The sequence below is a fragment of the Rana temporaria genome, chromosome 8 (assembly GCF_905171775.1).
Source record: "Rana temporaria chromosome 8, aRanTem1.1, whole genome shotgun sequence".
Classification (NCBI taxonomy): Eukaryota; Metazoa; Chordata; class Amphibia; order Anura; family Ranidae; genus Rana; species Rana temporaria.
In genome coordinates, this window is record NC_053496.1 from 182,531,044 (window position 1) to 182,551,833 (window position 20,790).

Below are 20,790 nucleotides of genomic sequence, written 5' to 3' on the forward strand. Positions count from 1 at the left end.
ATACTTTCCCGGATGCACTGTATGTTAGCTGTTCATTAGTACTGATATTACTGTTTACAGTTTGCATTGTTTAGGATAATGTGATCAAGCTCTTACCCTATATTATGTGGTATATATATTCTGTGTGAATTTACAATAAATTCAGTTCCAGTTTGCACCTAAGCTAGTGTTGTCTAGTTCTCGGGTGCAATATTCAGCTATAATACCTGGTTCCAGAATGGAGGAAGCTGTATCACGGCAAAGGGCACCCAGACTGGGTGCCAGGTGGTCCCTCACAGGGTTAATATATTTGTATGTTTTAGCAAGTACAGTAATACCTTGGATTACGAGCATAAGAAGAAAGCTTGTAATCCAAAGCACTCGTATATCAAAGAGAGTTTCCCCATAGGAAATAATGGATACTCAGATAATCCGTTCCACAGCCACTGCTTGTCTATGCAGTACCGCATGTGGCCAGAGGTGCAGTGGTGCCGGAGACCCTCGGAAACACTTAAAGACGCTCAGAGACACTCAGGAACCGAGTGTCTCCGAGCATCACCGGCGCCCCCCGCACCTCTGGCCAAATGCGGTACTGCACATCCCAGGGGCTATACTCCTGCTCGTCTTTCGAGACAACGCTCGCAAAGCCAGTTGGGATTGATTTTTAAAGAATAGCTTATATTGCGAAAGGCTCGTAAACCGCCTTACTCGCAATCCGAGGTTCCACTGTAAAAAATTTAACTGCTTCCCCCGGAAAATGTCATATTTTCCAGCAGATGGCAGCCTACCAGCAAATGCAGCTACCTGTGCAAGTTCACAGCTGTGCTGAATAGTCACTGGTACCATGTAGTGTGGTCCCCCACTCTTCACCCCCCAAGTAATATCTAGCATGTTCCTCACCAGGACTCCTTTCTTTGAGGCTTGTGCTAAATGGCAGGAGAGATCAGACTACACTGAAAGAACCAATCCAGCAATTACATGCCCCTCCCCCCTCTCTCCCTGCATTGGACATTTAGAGGAGTAGCTAGCCACATGTATGTGACGGCCTGGTATAAAAAACAGTTTTAATACTCAGGACACAATCACCTCCACGGTCCTGTGGGACCTCCGATGTCTGGAGACATGAGATTTCTGTGTAAAACATTTCCCGCACTCAGGGCAGGAAAACGGCTTCTCCCCCGTGTGAGACCTCTGATGTATATCAAGTACTGATTTCTGTAGATAACATTTGCCGCACTCGGGGCAGGAATACGGTTTCTCGCCCGTGTGCAACTTCTGATGCCTAATGAGTTTGGGCTTATCTGAAAAACTGTTCCCGCACTCAGGGCAGGAAAACGGCTTCTCCCCCGTGTGAGATCTCTGATGCCTGACAAGTTTCGCTTTTAGCGAAAAACATTTCCCGCACTCGGGGCAGGGAAACGGCTTCTCCCCCGTGTGGGATCTTTGATGTATGACAAGTTCTGATTTCGTTACGAAACATTTGCCGCACTGGGAGCAGGAATACGGCTTCTCCCCCGTGTGGCACCTCTGATGTCTGACCAGTTTTGATGCTTGTGAATATGATTTCCCGCATTCAGAGCAGGAATACGGCTTCTCCCCTGTGTGAGATCTTTGATGTCTGACAAGTAGTGATCGTGTGATAAAACTTTTCTCGCAGTCGGGGCAGGCATGTGGCTTCTCTGCTGTTTGGGATCTATGTTGTGCCTGGACACTTGGTTCAAAGACAACGCTTTCCGCGCAGTCAGGATCAGAAAGGGTCTTCTCTTCCTGAAATTTGGCACCATCCTTCACAGTACGAAATTGCTTAGAGTCAGAGGGACCCCGATGTCTATCCACACTGTCAAGTCCACCAAAACATCCTGAGATGTCCTCATCTTCAATTTTGCAACCTGGAAATAAAGCGAGACAATCATTTGAGAGTAATCCATCAGGGCCTGCCTAAGGCTGGGTTCACACTATTGTCGCATGCGGCTCACAGCAGGGGTCCAGTGCGTCCCCGTTCACCTTTTCAGGTCCGATTTCAGCTTGAATTTTTGGCTGAATTGGGACCTGAAATGGGTTCTGTGCGTCTTTTGGTCTATTTCAGGTTCAAATTCAGCCAAAAATTCAAGCTGAAATCGGACCTGAAACGGTGAACGGGGACGCACTGGACCCCTGTGCAAATTCACACCAGAGCTACGTGAACCGGCTACATAGAGAGTCGGTCAAAATCTCTTGCTATTTCGACTTGGATGTGGGGAGCCTGCAATAGTGTGAACCCAGCCTAAAACAGGGCAGTTTAAGGCCTAACTCCTGGGCTCTACATAGTCCACAGCACCCTAAATAATAATCTCCACCTTTACACGTAAATATACGGTGTGCCCAAGACGAGGTGCGCCCTGCGCACACACGCACCATACCACTGGTCACATCTATCAGCACGGCTCCACTGGCTTGGGCCACTCTCTGCATCAGGACTGATGAAATGCATGTGGTTCCAGAACAGGCCCTCCCAGGCTCCACCCAAAGTATTTAAATAATACCGACCAGAGGAAATGAACTCAGTCTCCTTCCTTGAAGGAACATATCTCCTAATGGGGAAACAGAGTGACCCCTACCTACAAACAGAGCAGAGATAACAGAAGAATATATTATGGCTCACCTGTGCTGATCTCAGCAGCGGGATCATCCCTCACACACGTCTCTTCTTCTATCTCCTCAACTTTCATTTTAATCAGATCTTCACCCTAAACCAACAGAATAGTAGAAAATAACATCTGTAACAAAGTATTTATGATGTGAGATCACTGTCGGGGCTGGGCTCAGCCCTTCCTTCTCTGAGCTGGCCGCTTAGCTGTCGGCTAATTGCCAGTTCCCATCTCTCAACAGTGACTCACCTGTTGATGATCCTGCTCGTCAGTCCTTCCTACTTAAGCCTACCAGCTCATTTGCTCTCTGCCTTCGCCTTGGTCAACATCACAGAGACTTTCTCCTGTGTTCCTGTTGAAGACTTTGCTCGGCTGATGTCCCTTTCTGGCTCCTGATCCTGCTTGCTCTTCTACTATGTAAATCTCTGGCTCTCTGACATTTGGCTTGGCTGACTATCTGATCCGGTTCCTGAACTCTGGCTATGTTTTGACTACGCTTACTATGTTTATCTTTTTATTATTATTATTATTAAACAAGTGTGATTTAACTGTACTTCTGTCTCGGTCTGATTCATGGTTTCTGACAAAAATATCATCTTGTAGAGTCCACACATCGTTTCCACATGTCAGAGTGTTTAATCACTTTATGTTCCCGACCCTCAACTCCACCTACCTGATGATGGTGGGGGATGGTGTGACCTTCCTGTGTGGAATCCCGAGAACGAAGACGTCTCTTAGTTGGCTCCTTCCTAACATCCTTAATGAGATCAGTGTGTTCTTCGGGAAACTCCATCACCCCATACTCATCGTCCTCCTCTTTAAACTCTTCTTTGATAATGATATTAAAACCCTCAAGGGTTCCATTCTAAATATAAAATAAAACATTTATTGTAACAAACATGTTTGTGTATAAATCATAACTACCAATAATTGGCAAATACCAACCTGATGATGGTGGGGGATGGTGAGACCTTCCTGTGTGGAATCCCGGGAATACAGAGGACGGGGACATCTCTCTGGTGGGTTCCCATTACTGGATCCATCTGTAGGAAACACACACACTGACTGAATACATTGTTTCTATGTGTTTATCAGATGATGGGGGATCTAGGTGGAGCCTCCGTACTGCTCTCTCCTTTACAATAATGTGCACCACCCTACAGTTTGGGCCCCACTGTTAGCTGGGAATACAGAGGACGGGGACATCTCTCTGGTGGGTTCCCATTACTGGATCCATCTGTAGGAAACACACACACTGACTGAATCTATTGTTTCTATGTGTTTATCAGATGATGGGGTATCTAGGTGGAGCCTTCGTACTGCTCTCTCCTTTAAGATAAAGTCTCCTCTTACCCGGTGATGTGAGGGGCGGCTGATTCTCCATCATGACGTCCTTGTAGAGATCCTTGTGTCCTTCTAAATACTCCCACTCCTCCATTGAGAAATAGACAGTGACATCCTGACACCTTATAGGAACCTGACACACACAATGATACAGTCACCATCCAGACACACCCCTTGTCTGTTACTGGATAATGTCCCAGAATTCCCGGCACCGCTCACCTCTCCTGTCAGCAGCCCAAAGATCTTCTTGGTGACTTCTAGAATCTTCTTGGTGTTTCCAGGTGTCAGGCAGCGAGGTGGAGGCACTGAGATTTGACCTGATCACCAGACTTCACAGGAAAGCTCTGCATAGAAAAACATCAACAGCAATGTCATATGACGTTCCCAAAAAATTTTTTTCCCCATCTCTCCCCGCAGAGATTTGTTAACAACTGCAAAGTATTGCCATATACCAGAAGATCGGACACTATAAATAAGACAAACTCTAGGCCAGCCATATGGGCCATAAACCCTCCAACATCCGCTATGTTCAGTTTTTAAGAAGGACTATAAGCTTCCACAGAAAAGTGAGAAGCCCAACTTCTAGACCATAGGTCTCGACATTGGCCCGAGGCATCCACCTAGAAGTAGTGGAACAAGAAGGCAGAACACCCTTCCTGGAATGCCCTAATTATGACAAAGATAGTCACTTTTCTTGACCAAAGTTGTGGCTAAAAGACTCAGACAGCTTGGACAACCTCCAAGCCATGCAGAGCAATCTCCTTGTCAGGACCTGTATCACCTACAGGTGGCATTGTGGTTCCCTGGGCAGAGGGTTGTAATTTCAGTGTCCACCAGCAGGTGTCTCCCAGCAGAACCTTGTAATCAATTACCACCTGATGCTGGCCCCTGGGAGGGTATTTAGGTCCCCACCTTCTAGTGTCTCGCTCCAGTGTTTTTGTTGCTGCCGAATTCTGTTTGCCTAGATCCTCCTCTTGCTCCTGTCTGACACGTTTCGCCCTGCCCACTGGGGCTTAGCCATAGTCCTATAACTAAGCCACAATGGGCGGAATGAAACGCATCAAGGACATGGTTCTGTCAGGAACACGCAGGCTGAAGCCACCTTCACTTTTGTCTACATGGCTGATTTTCTGGGGGCAGCAATCTCCTTTCTAATGACTAAGGGCAATATGTTGGTCCACATCCACCAGAAGAAAGAATTCATCCTATGTAGAGGTTCCTGTGATGAAAAAAATTGGACTCACACCAGCAAAAATGGGCCTTTCAAGTCCAACAATAAACTTTACAAGAAGTGGACGTACTGGCCTTCAGGGTTGGCTGAATTTGGTATGTCCATCCCTCAGAACCTTAACATCATCAATCATCACAATGTCCATTCCTGTAAAACCTCAACATCAACAACCATCGCAATGTCCATCCCTCAGAACCACAACATCAACAACCATCGCAATGTCCATCCCTCAGAACCACAACCTCAACAATCATCGCAATGTCCATCCCTCAGAACCACAACCTCAACAATCATCGCAATGTCCATCCCTCAGAACCACAACCTCAACAATCATCGCAATGTCCATCCCTCAGAACCACAACCTCAACAACCATCGCAATGTCTATCCCTCAGAACCTGGACATCAACAATCATCGCAATGTCCATCCCTCAGAACCACAACCTCAACAATCACCGCAATGTCTATCCCTCAGAACCTGGACATCAACAATCATCGCAATGTCCATCCCTCAGAACCACAACCTCAACAACCATCGCAATGTCTATCCCTCAGAACCTGGACATCAACAATCATCGCAATGTCCATCCCTCAGAACCACAACCTCAACAATCACCGCAATGTCCATCCCTCAGAACCACAACCTCAACAACCATCGCAATGTCTATCCCTCAGAACCTGGACATCAACAATCATCGCAATGTCCATCCCTCAGAACCACAACCTCAACAATCATCGCAATGTTCATCCCTCAGAACCACAACATCAACAATCATCGCAATGTCCATTCCTTTAGAACCACAACCTCAACAACCATTGCAATGTCTATCCCTCAGAACCTGGACATCAACAACCATTGCAATGTCCATCCCTTAGAATCTGGACATCAACAACCATCGCAATGTCTATCCCTCAGAACCTGGACATCAACAATCATCGCAATGTCAATCCCTCAGAATCTGGACATCAACAACCATCGCAATGTCTATCCCTCAGAACCTGAACATCAACAACAATGCCATTAGAGCCAACGACTGAGAAGAAAAAAGAAAGAAAGAAAGAAAGAAAGAAAGAAAGAAAGAAAAACAGCAGATCTGGACCATCTACACATGGAAGTGTACCACTTTTCCAGTTTCCACAGTTGGAAGATATAGAAAAACACCTTAAGTAACAGTGAACTTCAGGTTGGAACTTAACTGCTACATAAAGATGGCCCTGATGAGATATCCTTGTACTCAAGAGACATTGGCGCTAATGATTTGTGGTGAAGATTTGAGATAATCGCGTAAAAGTTTATTAAGATTATAGTAAGATTATTCCAAATTAAAACGACTAAAATAAAGACATAAACATTAAAATCTACACTGTTTTTGCAGGTTTGTTGGGCTACAGCATAGAGCAGCTCATTCACTTTTATGGGCTGCCCAACACACAACAAAACGCCAGTGTAGCTCCTGCACCTTCTTTCGGTACCGAGCCTTGTGCATGTTAAAGCATTTTGTCACATGATTGATACCGCATTTGGAGTGCCATTAAGAATTATTGACGCTGCAAACACAATGCACGTTTTGGCTGTCTTTCTCGCCTTTCCAGAAACTTGCATTTCTGTGCTCGTTTTCAAAAGCAAAAGGCGAGAATGAGGCCTTAGTAGACCCTATCCACGCCTCAACATTTCATGAACATGCACAAAATCACTTGTTTTTGTGCGCATTTACGAAACGTATGAAAATCTTTTTTTTTGCACTTAAGGTGCCATTCAGTGTTAATGGCACTCAACTACGGCAAGCAGATGTGCGTTTTTCCATGTGCAAAAAACAACACAAAAACGTTTGACAAACGAGCCACATCAAGTTAATTAAAAAAAAAAAGCCACAAAGCTCAATCTACGTGAGCTACTTTTATTTTCTACTGAAAAGCCTGTGGCGTGCATAACACAACCCAAAAACTTCACCCGGTGCAGGAAAAAATGTGCACGCACATAAAGAGTGATACACAAAAAACTGTGACGGGTACATCGTCAAGTGGTCCTCCGAAAAGGACCCAACCCTGATCCCCCGTGGCGTTAGGCTCCTGGCAGGGACTAGAGTAATCTGTGGTCCATGCAGCCGAAGCCGAAACAGACCCAACTTTCTTGGAGGGTCTGCCGAAACAGATCCCTCCTCGGTGAGGCTCCCCCAAAGGGAGACCCCATGAGAGCAGGCAAACTAAGCCAGAAGGCCATGTCCACCTACTCCCAAGACTTTCAAGGCAGGCCCAAGGACCAGCACCCTACTCATCACACGCAAGGTGTACAAAAGTGCACCAACAAAAAAAGACATAAAGTGACAAACACAAGGGTAAAATAAAAAAGACAGTGGGGGAGAAGGAAGGTGGGAGAGGTGAGTGGAAAGTGACCATCGTGCAATACAATGGCCGGCCCTCTGGCCAGGAAACAAAAATTCCCCTGGTCCTAGCCAAAAGGCCTGGCCCAAGAGGCAGGTGTTAAAAAGTGTGTTGTGGAGATCGTGACCAAAGTGCCATACGGTGAGTGCCCCTCAAACACTCGTGCAATGTATGGCACCCCTGGACTGCCACTCCAGGGGCACTATCTTCCCAGGCTTTTCAACGGACCCTGACCCCTGAGCTACTTTGGCTAATTTTCCACTCATTGGTGAGCCCACGCAAATGAATAGGCGGCCTTATGTGTAAAGCATGAAAAAACACACCCAAAATGTGCATAAACGCGATCATAGCATGTACGGGGCCTAAAAAAGTTGTATAATACGTTAGGGTAGACTGAGTGAAAATGTCATTGGTTGAAACCCCCTGAAGGGGTTAATCTAGGTTAATCTACACTATATATGTGTGTATCATCATCTAGTGGAGATAAAAGACATTACAGTGACTATGGGGGAAGAGGATGGACATGACGGGGGGGTTACTGGGTGTAAATAAAAAAATAATATCTTATTACCTCCTCTGTAGCCACTCCCAGCAAAGTCTCACCTCTACGGCCTCCGAATTAAGCTCTCCCCCTGAACTTCCTGTCTGTAAACTAACATCACTTCCTGTCTGTACATGACATCACTTCCTGTTGTCCATAGAGACTTCCTGTCTGTCTTCCATAGAGCCTTACTGTCTAGACAGAAGTGAGATCACCACCTTGTGGAGCTCCGAGGAAATGCAGCCCAAGAAACGTCTCGAAGTATGAACGCGGCCTTGTGCTGTGTGTGTGTGTGTGTGTGTGTGTATGTATTGTATATCCTTATAGATGGAGTCATCTCCACTCCCACAAGTGGTGATTTAAAAATTTCTATACAGATTTTGTAAGCCCAGAATTGATATATATATATATAATCTCAGTTTGACTGCTCAGCCTAGGATAAGGTGACCAGATTTAAAAATGAGATTCGGGGACACTCTAATGATCACGGACACTTTTAACCACACCTACAAAATCACACCCCCATTTTATAAAATGTTTAAGGTAGTATAAACAATATTTAAATATTAACAATGCCCATATGGGTAATTTTCCTGACTTCACAGCCTCATGCACATGCAAGTATATCATATGCACTTAAAAACAGACTACAGGTGCGTGCAGTCGTTCACTTGTATAGAAGGTTAAACACACCAATTGCTGCTCCATGAGCATGGATATAGGGTTACCACCTCAACCTGTCAGGTACCTTTTCCGAGGCTAAGATTCTGAGAGAGGCTCCCCTTGCGGCTAAGCGCAGTATACCTCTGAAGGTTGTACAGGAGGTATAGGGCTCAAAGAAGCACCGATTGTCAGCAGGTTGAGAAGGCTTGAGCTGTTGATCGCTTGGAGACTTTGCTTGAGAAGACGACAAGGAGTAATCGGGACGCTAGTAAAAGCCTGGCTGAGGGTAGAACACAGGGGAGCAGATTGGAGGCTGTGGTGAGGCCAACTGAGGATCAATCACAGGTAAGTGATAAGCCAAGCCAGGGTCAATCACTGGTAATTAGGCAGGTGCAAGTATAGAAAAGTCCGTGAGCCAAGCCAGGGGTCAAACACTGGTAATCAGGCAGGTGCAAGTATAGAAAAGTCTGTGAGCCAAGCCGGGGATCAAACACTGGAAATCAGGCAGGTGCAAGTATAGCAAAGTCCGTGAGCCAAGCCGGGGATCAAACAGGGCCCGGGGAGAGGAGAGATCAGAGCAGGTCAGAAAGCAAGCCAAGGTCACAACAGGAATCACTTGAAATTATGACACAGGAACAGGGAAGATCTGAAGACAATCCAGCAACGTGGGTCAGACAGAGGCAGCCTTTTATAGGCCAGCAGGGGGAACCATCTGTCACACGATGCACCTATGACGCCCAATTCTTCTACTGGCAAGATTGCCAGTACTTCTACGGCCTATTTTCCAAACACTATTTCTCTGACACTTCCCTTTAAACCCGAACACATTTTATCTACACAGGATCAATGGCTGATTAAGGTGATAATTGGGTTTAAAGGGATGAGGTGGCAACCCTACATGGGAATACAATGGAAATTGTATGCCAGGCCTCTAATATGCCTGCAAACATCTGCAAGATGTGTGCAAGAGGCCAAAATTCTAAACAAAATGTGAGCAGGATCCTCCAAAGGTAAAGCTAAAATAGTGAGCCTCTTGATGGGGCTAAGTACACTCCCAGCAGCCAGAATCATTGGGTCATTTCTGGAACCTGATGATTGCTGGGAGATATCCACAGCTGGACAGTGAAATTACACTCTTCGGAACCAAGGACCACAGAGCCACCAGTGCCTCCAACTGTCATCAATGATGGACCATTATTCTTCCCATAAAAACCATCAATGAAGCACTATTCCTCCCACTTATCCAACAACGTGGCACGATTCCTCAATGGCTTGGTATTTTGTACAGCTATTTTATCTAAGAGAAATTACCAAAACATGGCCTGCTGGTGGTACTTAAGGACAGGGATGACAACCACTGCTCTAGAGGAACCCTAGGCTTCCATGGAACCCTGGTTGAGGTGGAATGCTCCTTACACTTGTGGTCATTGAGAAAAATTGCCACTTTCCGGACAGTTAAAAGATCAAATGTGTCAGTGGGAAATTATCTGAGAGCCAGAATACACCCGGCCCTATCACGAGCTTTGATCTTACCCGATCACAGGCTGTACACTTACCAGTGAATTTAAAGTTTATGACATATTTGAACCCTTAAAACACGGTTTTGGATAACTACTTGCTGTTTGCTTCCACGTGGGTCCTAGGGCCCCCTTATCTTAATACATTTTTAATAACACAAAGTCACAACAGGTCTACCTTCGCAGTTGCCCCCCCCCCCCCCCCCCTGGTCCCTGTGTGAGAGTGCTCTCCGCGGTTGGCTTCTGGCTCCCTAGCGAGTGGTTGTCCTCTGTATAGAATTCTCCTGACGAAGCAACTTTGTTGCGAAACTAGTCAAGATCCAGTGTTGTATGACCCCCTTGTTTTCACCACCACCCTGTGCTCAGGGTTTATCCCATCTCGGATGACCTGTACGGTTGGTCGTACAATATGTCCATCGCTCTATATTGTTGTTTTTTTTATGTATTTTATGATTATATGTGTCTCTTTTTTTTTAATACTATGTTAAATAAACTGATATATATCTTTTATCTCTACTACATTTTTTCTTATCTAGTACCGATATAGTCCCCCTGCCCCCTTGTCTTTGGTCTTTTGGGCCTTTGGGGTCCCTCCAGCCCTTACTCTATACATTATCAACCTCTGGAGACTCCTAGGTTTTCATGGAACCCAGGTCCAGAGGACATGTTCCCCATCAGCCACAGAACCAGTGTTATTTATATGTGTTTGGGTTTAAAGGGAATACATGGGAATACAATGGATATTTTATGCCAGGTCTCTAACATGCCTGCAAACATCTGCAAGATGTGTGCAAGAGGCCAAAATAAAAAAAAATGTGAGCAGGATCCTCCAAAAGTAAAGCTAAAATAGTGAGCCTCTTGATGGGACTAAGTACACTCCCAGCAGCCATAATCATTGGGAAATTTCTGGAACCTGATGATTGCTGGGAGATATGCACAGGTGGACAGTGGAACTACACTCCCCAGAATCAAGAACCACAGAGCCACCAGTGCCTCTAACAGGCTTCTTCAATAGTCACACAACAAAAAAGAGACACGTAAGAAAGAAAACAAAAAATAATAAAGCAAATCCGAAAGCACACTTTTATTAATCATACAAGGAATAAAATGAACTTGAATATCTAGGTTTCATGCTAAAAAAATAATTGGTGTTAATATATTTGTATGTTTTAACAAGTAAAATTAAAATGTTAGCTCTGAAAATGTCATATTTACCATTTTCAGGCAGCAGGTGGCAGCCTACAAGCCAATGCATCTGCCTGTGCAGGCTTATAGCTGTACTGAATAGTCCTGGCACCAAGTAGTGTGATGCCCCCACTCTTCACCCCCCAAGTAATATCTAGCATGTTCCTCACCATGACTCCTTTCTTTGAGGCTTGTGTTAAATGGCAGGGGAGATCAGACTACATGGGAAGAAGAACAATCCAGAAATGACACGCCCCTCCCCCCTCTTTCCTTGAATTTGACAGTTAGAGGAGTAGTTAGCTATGCGTTTTCTACCATGTATGTCACTGCCTGGTATAGAAACCATTTTCCATACTCAGGACACAATCACCTCCACGGTCGTGTGGGACCTCTGATGTCTGGAGACATGAGATTTCTGTGTAAACCGCTTCCCGCACTCAGGGCAGGAATACGGCTTCTCCCCCGTGTGAGACCTCTGATGTATATCAAGTTCTGATTTCTGCGGATAGCATTTCCCGCACTCGGGGCAGGAATACGGTTTCTCGCCCGTGTGCAGCCTCTGATGCCTAGAGAGTTTGGCCTTATCCGAAAAACCTTTCCCGCACTCGGGGCAGGAAAACGGCTTCTCCCCCGTGTGGGACCTGTGATGTCTTTCTAGCAGCGATTTGTGAGTAAAACATTGCCCGCACTCGGGGCAGGGGAACGGCTTCTCGCCAGTGTGCTCTTTTTGGTGTTTGGTAAGATGGCACTTCTGCGAAAAACTTTTCCCGCACTCGGCACAGGAAAACGGTTTCTCCCCCGTGTGAGATTTTTGGTGCCTATCCACGTGAGATTTCCTAACAAAACATTTCCCGCACTGAGGGCAGGGAAACGGCTTTTCCCCAGTGTGCTTTCTCTGATGTATTAAAAGGTGGGACGCCATAGGAAAACTTTTCCCGCACTCGGTGCAAGGGTGCATCTTCTCCCCCGTGTGAATTTTCCGATGACTGTTAAGATGGTACTTCTCAGAAAAACGTTTCCCACAATCCGCACAGGAATATGGCTTCTCCCCCTTGTGAGTTTTCAGGTGGGTGTAGAGATGGGACTTCTCTTTGAAACATTTCCCACACTCAGGGCAGGGATGCGGCTTCTCCCCCGTGTGGGATCTTAAGTGTGTGTTCAGATGGGACTTCTCTTTAAAACATTTCCCGCACTCTGCGCAGGCAAACGGCCTCTCCCCCGTGTGACATTTTAGATGTGCGACCAGTTCGTATTTTGCCGGGTAGCATTTCCCACACTCAGGGCAGGAGAATGGCTTCTCCCCCGTGTGGGATCTCTGGTGTCTAATAAGTTTGGATGTTTGCGAATAACGTTTCCCGCACTCAGAGCAGGAATACGGCTTCTCCCCCGTGTGAGATCTCTGATGCCTGGCAACTAGCGTTCGCGTGGCGAAACACTTGCCGCAGTGGGTGCAGGCGTGCGGCTTCTCGCCCGAGTGAGATTTTTGATGTTTGCCAACTAGTATCTTTGATGCAAAACGTTTCCCGCAATCGGGGCAGGAATGCGGCTTCTCCTCCTGAATTCTGGAACTCTCTTTAGTGTCCTCATCCTTCATTTTACAACCTGGAGATAAAGTGAGACGATCCTTTGACAGTTTCTTCGTGGCGTTTCCTGGAAATACATAAAAAAACATTATTAACGGGGGATGGGCGCGGATCAGTTCACTTAACCACTTCAGCCCCGGAGGATTTGGCGGCCCAAAGACCTTGCCACTTTTTGCGATTCAGCACTGCGTCGCTTTAACTGACAATTGCGCGGTCGTGCGACGTGGCTTCCAAACAAAATTGGCATCCTTTTTTTCCCACAAATAGAGCTTTCTTTTGGTGGTATTTGATTACCTCTGCGGTTTTTATTTTTTGCGCTATAAACAAAAATAGAGCGACAATTTGGAAAAAAAATCTATATTTTTTACTTTTTGCTGTAATAAATATCCCTCAAAAATATATAGAAACATTTTTTTTCCCTCAGTTTAGGCCGATACGTATTCTTCTACCTATTTTTGGTAAAAAAATAAAAATAAATCGCAATAAGCGTTTATTGATTGGTTTGCGCAAAAGTTATAGCTTCTACAAAATAGGGGATAGTTTTATGGCATTTTTATTAATATTTTTTTTTACTAGTAATGGCGGCGATCAGCGTTTTTTTTTTCGTGACTGCGACATTATGGCGGACACATCGGACACTTTTGGCACATTTTTAGGACCATTGTCATTTTTACAGCGATCAGTGCTTTAAAAATGCACTGATTACAGTGAAAATGACACTGGAAGTGAAGGGGTTAACCACTAGGGGCGAGGAAGGGGTTAAGTGTGTCCTAGGGAGTGATTCTAACTGTTAGGGGGAGTGGCTACAAGTGACACGTCACTGATCGCTGCTCCCGATGAGAGAGGGACAGACGATCAGTGACATGTCACTAGGCAGAACGGGGCGATGCATGTTTACACTGACATCTCCCCGTTCTGCAGCTCTGTGACCCGATCGCGGGACACCGGTGGACATCGAGTCCGTGGACACGGTCACAGAGTTTGCAGCAGGGGCACGCGCCCGCGCGGTGGGAATTTCAAATTGATGTTTATATATACGTTACTTTGCCCAGCCGTACCATTCTGCCGACGTATATGTACAGGAGCCGGTCGGGAACCGGTTAAACTGTCCTACGACGTTTACGTTAGATTTGCGACGCGTAAAGTTGCCTCTGCTATATGAGGGGCAACCAATGTTAAGTATGGCCGTCATTCCCGCGTCGAAATGTAAAAATTTAACGTCGTTTGCGTAAGTCGTCCGTGAATAGGGCTGGACGCCATTTACATTCACGTTGAAACCAATGACGTCCTTGCGATGTAATTTAGCGCAATGCACATCGGGAAATTTTAGGGACGGCGCATGCGCATTAGGTTCGGCGCGGGAACGCGCCTAATTTAAATGCTATACGCCCCCTACCCGCCTAATTTGAATTAGGCGGGCTTGTGCCGGGGGATTTACGCTACGCAAGTGCTTTGTGAATCGAGCACTTGCCCGTAAAACTTGCGGCGGCGTTACGTAAATGAGATACGTTACGCCGCCGCAGAGATGCAGCGATCTACGAGAATCTGCCCTTGAGAGTTTTGTGCTGTTCACACAACCATGAGCCTAGGCACTAGGCAGATTCTCCCCTTAAACACGGAAGACAGTGCCCAAGACCTAGGCTTTTGAGTGAGTGAGTTACTTGTATAGCGCTATAAATTCGAACTAAATCGTCTCAAGGCGCTGTATCCAATGTCGTGGTCCAGCCATGCTTCAGAATAGATGTGTCTTAATTTTTTTCCTAAAAGGCCCGATGGTTCACTTCCATCCGAATGTCTGTAGGTAGAGCGTTCCATAGCCGTGGTCCTTGGACTGCGAATATTCGTTCTACTTTAGATTTGTAGCGGGACTTGGGGATGCGGAGGAGTATCAGGTTGGTTGATCGTAGGGCCCGATTTGAGGTGTAGTGTTTTATTTTCTCGCATAAGTTTTGCGGCGCGTTTCCTTGCGTGCATTTGTGGGTGAGGCAGAGGGTCTTGAATGTCACCTGATCCTTTACGGACAGCCAGTGGAGGGACCTCAAGACCGGGGAGATTGGTTCCCACGGTTTTTTACCTGTTACCAGTCTGGCTGCCGTGTTCTTGACGACTTGTAGATGAGAAAACTGGTATTTCGTAGTCCGAGGTAGAGGGAGTTTGCGTAGTTGTGTCGGGAATTGATGAATGTTCCAACTACTACTGCTGTGTTCTCTTGCGGGATGAAGGGGATGAGTCTGCGCAGCAAGCAGAGGAGATAGTGAGATCCGCTGACTACTGATCCTATTTGTGCGTCCATCGTCATGTCTGAGTCATAACTCCGAGGCTTTTTACTTTCGTGCTTGAGGTTGACGATTTGTCCAAAGATGGTGGGAGGAGTCAATGTCGTTATAGATTTTGTCTTCCAGTTTGCGTGGAGAAAGAGAAGTTCTGTTTTTGATCCATTGAGTTTGAGGGAGCTCTCCGTCATCCAATTATCAATCAATGTCGGGCATTTTTCTAATCCATGATATTGGTCTTTTTTGTTGGCGATGCAAAGATAAAGTTGAGTGTCGTCTGCGTAGGAGTGGTAGAGCAGGTCCCATTTGCTAATGATTGTGAGGAGTGGGCGGTAGATGTGATCCTTGAGGGACTCCGCATGTGACGGTGCGCACTTCTGATGTGAAAACTCCAAGTTTCACTGTCTGTGATGGATTTTCTAGGAAGCGAGCCATGGTAGATTTGAGTCACGTGAGCAGAGTTTTGTGGCCTACGGTGTCGAAAAGCTGCACTTAGGTCCAGCAGCACCAAGAGACAAGATTCTGCTTTGTCCTTTGCTTGGAGAGCGTCGTCCCATATTTTGAGAAGTGCCGTTTCTGTCCTGTGGCCTGGTGGGACTTTGGAGATGTTCGTGTAGCCTTGTCAGAAGTTGATTGGAACCAATAGGAATTGAGAGTTATGTGGTGTTCACACAAGCATGAGCCTAGGCACCGAAGAACAAAGAACACATTGTCCAAGGCAATGGTCAACAAATGGTGGACCCAGGGGCTAGATGTGGCCCATTTGCTTGCTTGTATCTCAGGCACTATTCCTGCAACCTACATTCCTGCAACTGTCACCAATGATGGACCATTATTCCTCCCATGCATCTGTAATGGAAGGGCCCCTGGGACCCAGAAGATCCCTGATGCCTCTTATGTGTAGATCACCCTATGTCTCTAATGAAGGGCACAGGCCGAAGTATACTATAAAGCTTGCTGTGATTGCATTCTATTGTCTGTTGTGATTTAAATAAATATAGAATGGCTACTGAGGATCTGTCATTGTGGCTTGTGCTAATTGACACTGTATTGTGTGAAGGAGTCCTGTGATAAATGTGTATTGCAAGTTAACAGACAGTCGAAAGGTCATGTGTCTTAGACGTCAGCTGTAGTTAATTAGCTCACGTAAATTATGTCAGAGCTGGAGCCAAAATGTCTACTAAAAGATGTGTATTGGAGCTCGTTAGGAACCATTGTGTGATGATGTGGGTGGAGTTGGGTCATTGTTCATTTGGACTTGTATATAAGAGCCTGTATTTCTCAATAAAGGGTCTATTCGTGTGGAACCTCAAACAGAGCTGTGTGTCTCGTTATTGGGGTTCGTTTGCCTGACTGTGGAATGTCGGTACCGGTCTTGGGTTTGGGAATGGAATATCTGAAACGGCTTTAACCCCTGTCCCATTTGGGGTTTCGTTACAGCATCCATGAGGCACTATTCCTCCCGCTGATACCAACAAACGTGGGAGAAAAACCATGGTGCTTCCCCTAAAGCCTGAAGGACAGAGAACTGGCTCTTTGCTTAGAAAGTTTGGAGACTCTTGGTCCAAGGCCACGTCTGGTGGGACTTCTGAGAGGTTCAAATTGTTTTTTTGGTAACATTTAGTTATAAGTCTGCTGGAAGAAGAGGGACCAACCCAAGAAAGTCTTAATCTGTGTTATCATATCTGTGCTACTGTAATTAGGCGTGACACACAACCTAATACTGCCAGGTGAACCCCTGGATGGGTATCAGTGCAGGGAGGGGACCATTATCAACCTATTATAGGCTGATATTAATCAGCTTCCACCATACTCTGGACCAATCAGTGTTGTAAGGGGTTAGCTCGGTAGTGGGGTGTGTGACCCCCTGGATGGGTTCACTACACACTGAATTTATACAGACAGGCAGTCGAAGACGGCTGAAAACAAAGATTTTGGTTCATTCTTCCATCTTGCTGGAAACAATTGCAAGCATCCAAACAGCATAAACAAAATCAAACATAAAATAAACCCTGGCCACTTGGGGCGTCTACCTACACCACACAGGAACCTATCTATGGAGTCTGGCACAGCCTAGTGCTGGGCAGACATTGATGGTCATACAGCAGAAAAACAATTGTCTTTTGATTTTTATCACACAGAAAAATCAATCACCTCCTCACCTCCTCAGAAGACTTTCAGCTACTGCTCTCCTTACTCACAAAGCCTCAGGATGCAGCAAAACAGTGGTAATCCTCTGGATTACTTATAGAGGCCTTAATTGCCTCATTCTGAACATCTGAGGTCTTCCAACGCCCTCAAACCTTTCCTGGCTACTTTTGCAGCCGACGCCTAATAACAATTGGTGTATTGTCTAAACAAGGCAGAAATGTATCTCCCGTTTGTGACAACACTCACAGATTTACCTGACTTCCTGTCACAGTGTGCAGACGAATAGATTACAGCTCACCTGTGCTGATCTCTGTAGGAGTGTCCTCCTTTTCGAATGTTCCTGTTTCAGCCTTCTCCATATACTTCTCGTCAACCTTCCTATCCATCTCCTCTGCTTCACTCTCGACTTTTGTTTTTATCAGATCTTCACCCTAAACCAACAGAATGGCAGAAAATATCTTCTGTAACATAGAAGTATTTATGATGTGAGATCACATAGAAAATATCATCTTGTTCACACATCGTCAAATGCTCGGCCCATAGGCTATAGAAGAATTCAAATGTTGGTTGACTAGTAATAATAATTTATAAACATCATTATTACTAGTGTCATACAACATTAGAATTCTTCTATAGCTTGTAGGCGGAACATTCGACCGGAAAAGTACGATTGCGGCGTCGTACAGTTTAGCTGCTTGTCGAATCTTCTTAGAGAATTCGACAGACACCATAAGCCTTCAATGACATATTCGACCTTAATTCATTCGGCTTTTCAGACGAATGCATTTTTTAACGCAACAAAATAAATAAAAACGGATTTCGGGAGTAACTAAATAAATGTATTTTTCGGACGAAAACGGAATTCCGGAATTGAAATATTTCAGTGTGCGCGTCTCTACATGTCAGAGTGTTCAATCACTTTATGTTCCCGACCCTCAACTCCACCTACCTGATGATGGTGAGGGATGGTGAGACCTTCCTGTGTGGAATCCTGGGAATCCTGAGAATGAAGACATCTCTCAGTCGGCTCCATCACTCCATACTCCTCATCCTCTTCTTTAAACTCTTCTTTAATAACAATATTTAAATCCCCGAGGCTTCCATTCTAAATATATAAATATATAATGAAACATTTATGGTAAGAGACATGCTTGTGTATAAATCTTAACTATTCGTGATTGTTACATATCTACCTGATCATGGTGAGGGACGGTGTGATCTTGTTTGGAATAAAGAGAATACTGAGGAAGGTGAGACCTCTCTGGTGGCTCCATCGTATCATTCCTGTAGAAATCCTTCTGCCCTCGTGAAGACTCCTTCATCACTCCACACTCATCCTCCTCCTCTTTAAACTCTTCTTTAACAACAATATTAAATCCCCCGAGGTTTCCACTCTGCATATGAAGTACAACATTTATTGTAACAAACGAGATTGTATATAAATCATAACTACCAGAGACTGAAAATCATCTACCTGATGATGGTGGGGGATGGTGTGACCTTCCTGTGTGGAATCCCGGGAATACAGAGGACGGGGACATCTCTCTGGTGGGTTCCCATTACTGGATCCATCTGTAGGAAATACACACACTGACTGAATACATTGTTTCTATGTGTTTATCAGATGATGGGGGATCTAGGTGGAGCCTCCGTACTGCTCTCTCCTTTACAATAATGTGCACCACCCTACAGTTTGGGCCCCACTGTAAGCCGGGAATACAGAGGAGGGGGACATCTCTCTGGTGGGTTCCCATTACTGGATCCATCTGTAGGAAACACACACACTGACTGAATCCATTGTTTCTATGTGTTTATCAGATGATGGGGGATCTAGGTGGAGCCTCTGTACTGCTCTCTCCTTTACAATAAAGTCTCCTCTTACCCAGTGATGTGAGGGGCGACTGATTCTCCATCATGACGTCCTTGTAGAGATCCTTGTGTCCTTCTAAATACTCCCACTCTTCCATGGAGAAATAGACAGTGACATCCTGACACCTTTTAGGAACATAAGAAAGGAGAGCACTTACAACTTTTATATATTTACCTTCTGTCCCTTGTGACTATACATATGTATCACCCCCTGATTGAGGCTATAATACAAGGATACTTTAATTTATGAGCCAGTACAGTGGAACCTCGGATTGCGAATAACACGGTTAACGAGCTTTTCGCAAGTGTTGTCTCGCAAAACGAGTATGATTCAGGCCAAAGCGTTGTGCAGTACCGCTTTTGGCCTGAGGTGGGGGGGGGGGCGCCGAGCAGAGCCGAAGGTCGCCAGTCACAGCCGATCGGCACTGTTTGGAAAGGCCCGAGGACAGCAGGGCTGACCTTGGCAAATCTCGGGTAGTAAGTCTTCTCCTCCATGGAGAAATAGACAGTGACATCCTGACACCTTATAGGAACCTGACACACACAATGATACAGTCACCACCCAGACACATCCCTTGTCTGTTACTGGATAATCTCCCAGAATTCCCCTCACCGCTCACCTCTCCCGGTCAATGATCTCACCAGTGACTTCTGGAATCTTCTTACTCTCTGAGGTGTCAGGGAGTGAGTTGGAGGTGGCACGTTGTTTACCTCTTTATGGTTCGAAGGAACCTCTGTATGGAAACACCAACAGTAAGGTCACACGGCATTCCCAACATTCTTCTCACCTCTGCCATTGGGTTTTAGTTTGATTAAAGCCCAATATCAGGATTTTTGTACCTAAATATCTTTTTGGAGTACATTGAGAGAACTGGGTTGGAATGCTGCTCGCAGCAAGGTTGGACATTTAAAAAAGGCAAACCAGACCACCCATAGGTTCTATTACCTCTCCTATATCCCCCATGTTCAGTTTGTAGCAAGCAGCTCTAAGAGCTAAAGGACCATAGGCTTTCACAGAAAAGATAGAAGCCCATCCATTAGACTCGGGTTCTCCGAACAAGGGCCCGCAGGCACATGCTTTTCCATGGAGCAGTTGGTCGGGCCACCAGCACCATAGCAACCAAGAACACTGAAAGGCCAAAAAGCGCGACCTTATTTGATGCTAGGATGCTAGCGACCGGCCTGCATGTGCCACTGAAGCACAGGATTCTGATCTAGGGTGGCAGCATCCAGGGCCAGACCTGCATTCAGAAGAAGACCTGCTCTACACCTTTCACCCTCCATCCAGACCTGCTCAGCTTCCTGCTCTGTGCCATGATGCCACTATCGTGAATATTTGAAGGTAGGGCAGAGAGGACTCTGGGCCAGATTCTCAGAAGAGTTACGCCGGTGTATCTACAGATACCCCGGCATAATTTGAATTTCCCGCTGGCGTATCATTATTTTG

General features: G+C 45.7%; 2 protein-coding genes across 2 annotated transcripts; both read right to left on the reverse strand.

Moving 5' to 3' along the window:
* Positions 1-387: 387 nt before the first annotated feature.
* Positions 388-3,584, reverse strand: LOC120909537 (gastrula zinc finger protein XlCGF17.1-like). Its single transcript, XM_040321311.1, has 4 exons — positions 3,552-3,584; positions 3,280-3,471; positions 2,621-2,705; positions 388-1,868 (listed from the first exon to the last, which is right to left on the reverse strand). The coding sequence occupies exons 2-4, from the start codon at positions 3,397-3,399 to the stop codon at positions 1,051-1,053; spliced, it is 1,023 nt and encodes a 340-aa protein (XP_040177245.1). The 5' UTR covers positions 3,400-3,471; positions 3,552-3,584; the 3' UTR covers positions 388-1,050.
* A 7,757-nt stretch (positions 3,585-11,341) lies between these two features.
* On the reverse strand, positions 11,342-18,960 carry LOC120909534 (gastrula zinc finger protein XlCGF26.1-like). The gene is made up of 5 exons (XM_040321308.1): positions 18,949-18,960; positions 18,668-18,868; positions 18,424-18,579; positions 17,773-17,905; positions 11,342-13,117 (listed from the first exon to the last, which is right to left on the reverse strand). The coding sequence occupies exons 2-5, from the start codon at positions 18,794-18,796 to the stop codon at positions 11,823-11,825; spliced, it is 1,713 nt and encodes a 570-aa protein (XP_040177242.1). The 5' UTR covers positions 18,797-18,868; positions 18,949-18,960; the 3' UTR covers positions 11,342-11,822.
* Between the last annotated feature and the right edge of the window lie 1,830 nt (positions 18,961-20,790).

Excerpts from the sequence above, each read along its gene's own strand:
- LOC120909537 (XM_040321311.1), bottom strand. The coding sequence starts at position 3,399 with ATGGAGTTTCCCGAAGAACACACTGATCTCATTAAGGATGTTAGGAAG. Across the intron at positions 2,706-3,279 it reads CCATCCCCCACCATCATCAG|GGTGAAGATCTGATTAAAAT; the intron begins GTAGGTGGAGTT and ends CTGTTGGTTTAG. Across the intron at positions 1,869-2,620 it reads CGCTGCTGAGATCAGCACAG|GTTGCAAAATTGAAGATGAG; the intron begins GTGAGCCATAAT and ends CTTTATTTCCAG.
- LOC120909534 (XM_040321308.1), bottom strand. The coding sequence starts at position 18,796 with ATGAAGGAGTCTTCACGAGGGCAGAAGGATTTCTACAGGAATGATACG. Across the intron at positions 17,906-18,423 it reads CCATCCCTCACCATCATCAG|GGTGAAGATCTGATAAAAAC; the intron begins GTAGGTGGAGTT and ends CTGTTGGTTTAG. Across the intron at positions 13,118-17,772 it reads TCCTACAGAGATCAGCACAG|GAAACGCCACGAAGAAACTG; the intron begins GTGAGCTGTAAT and ends ATGTATTTCCAG.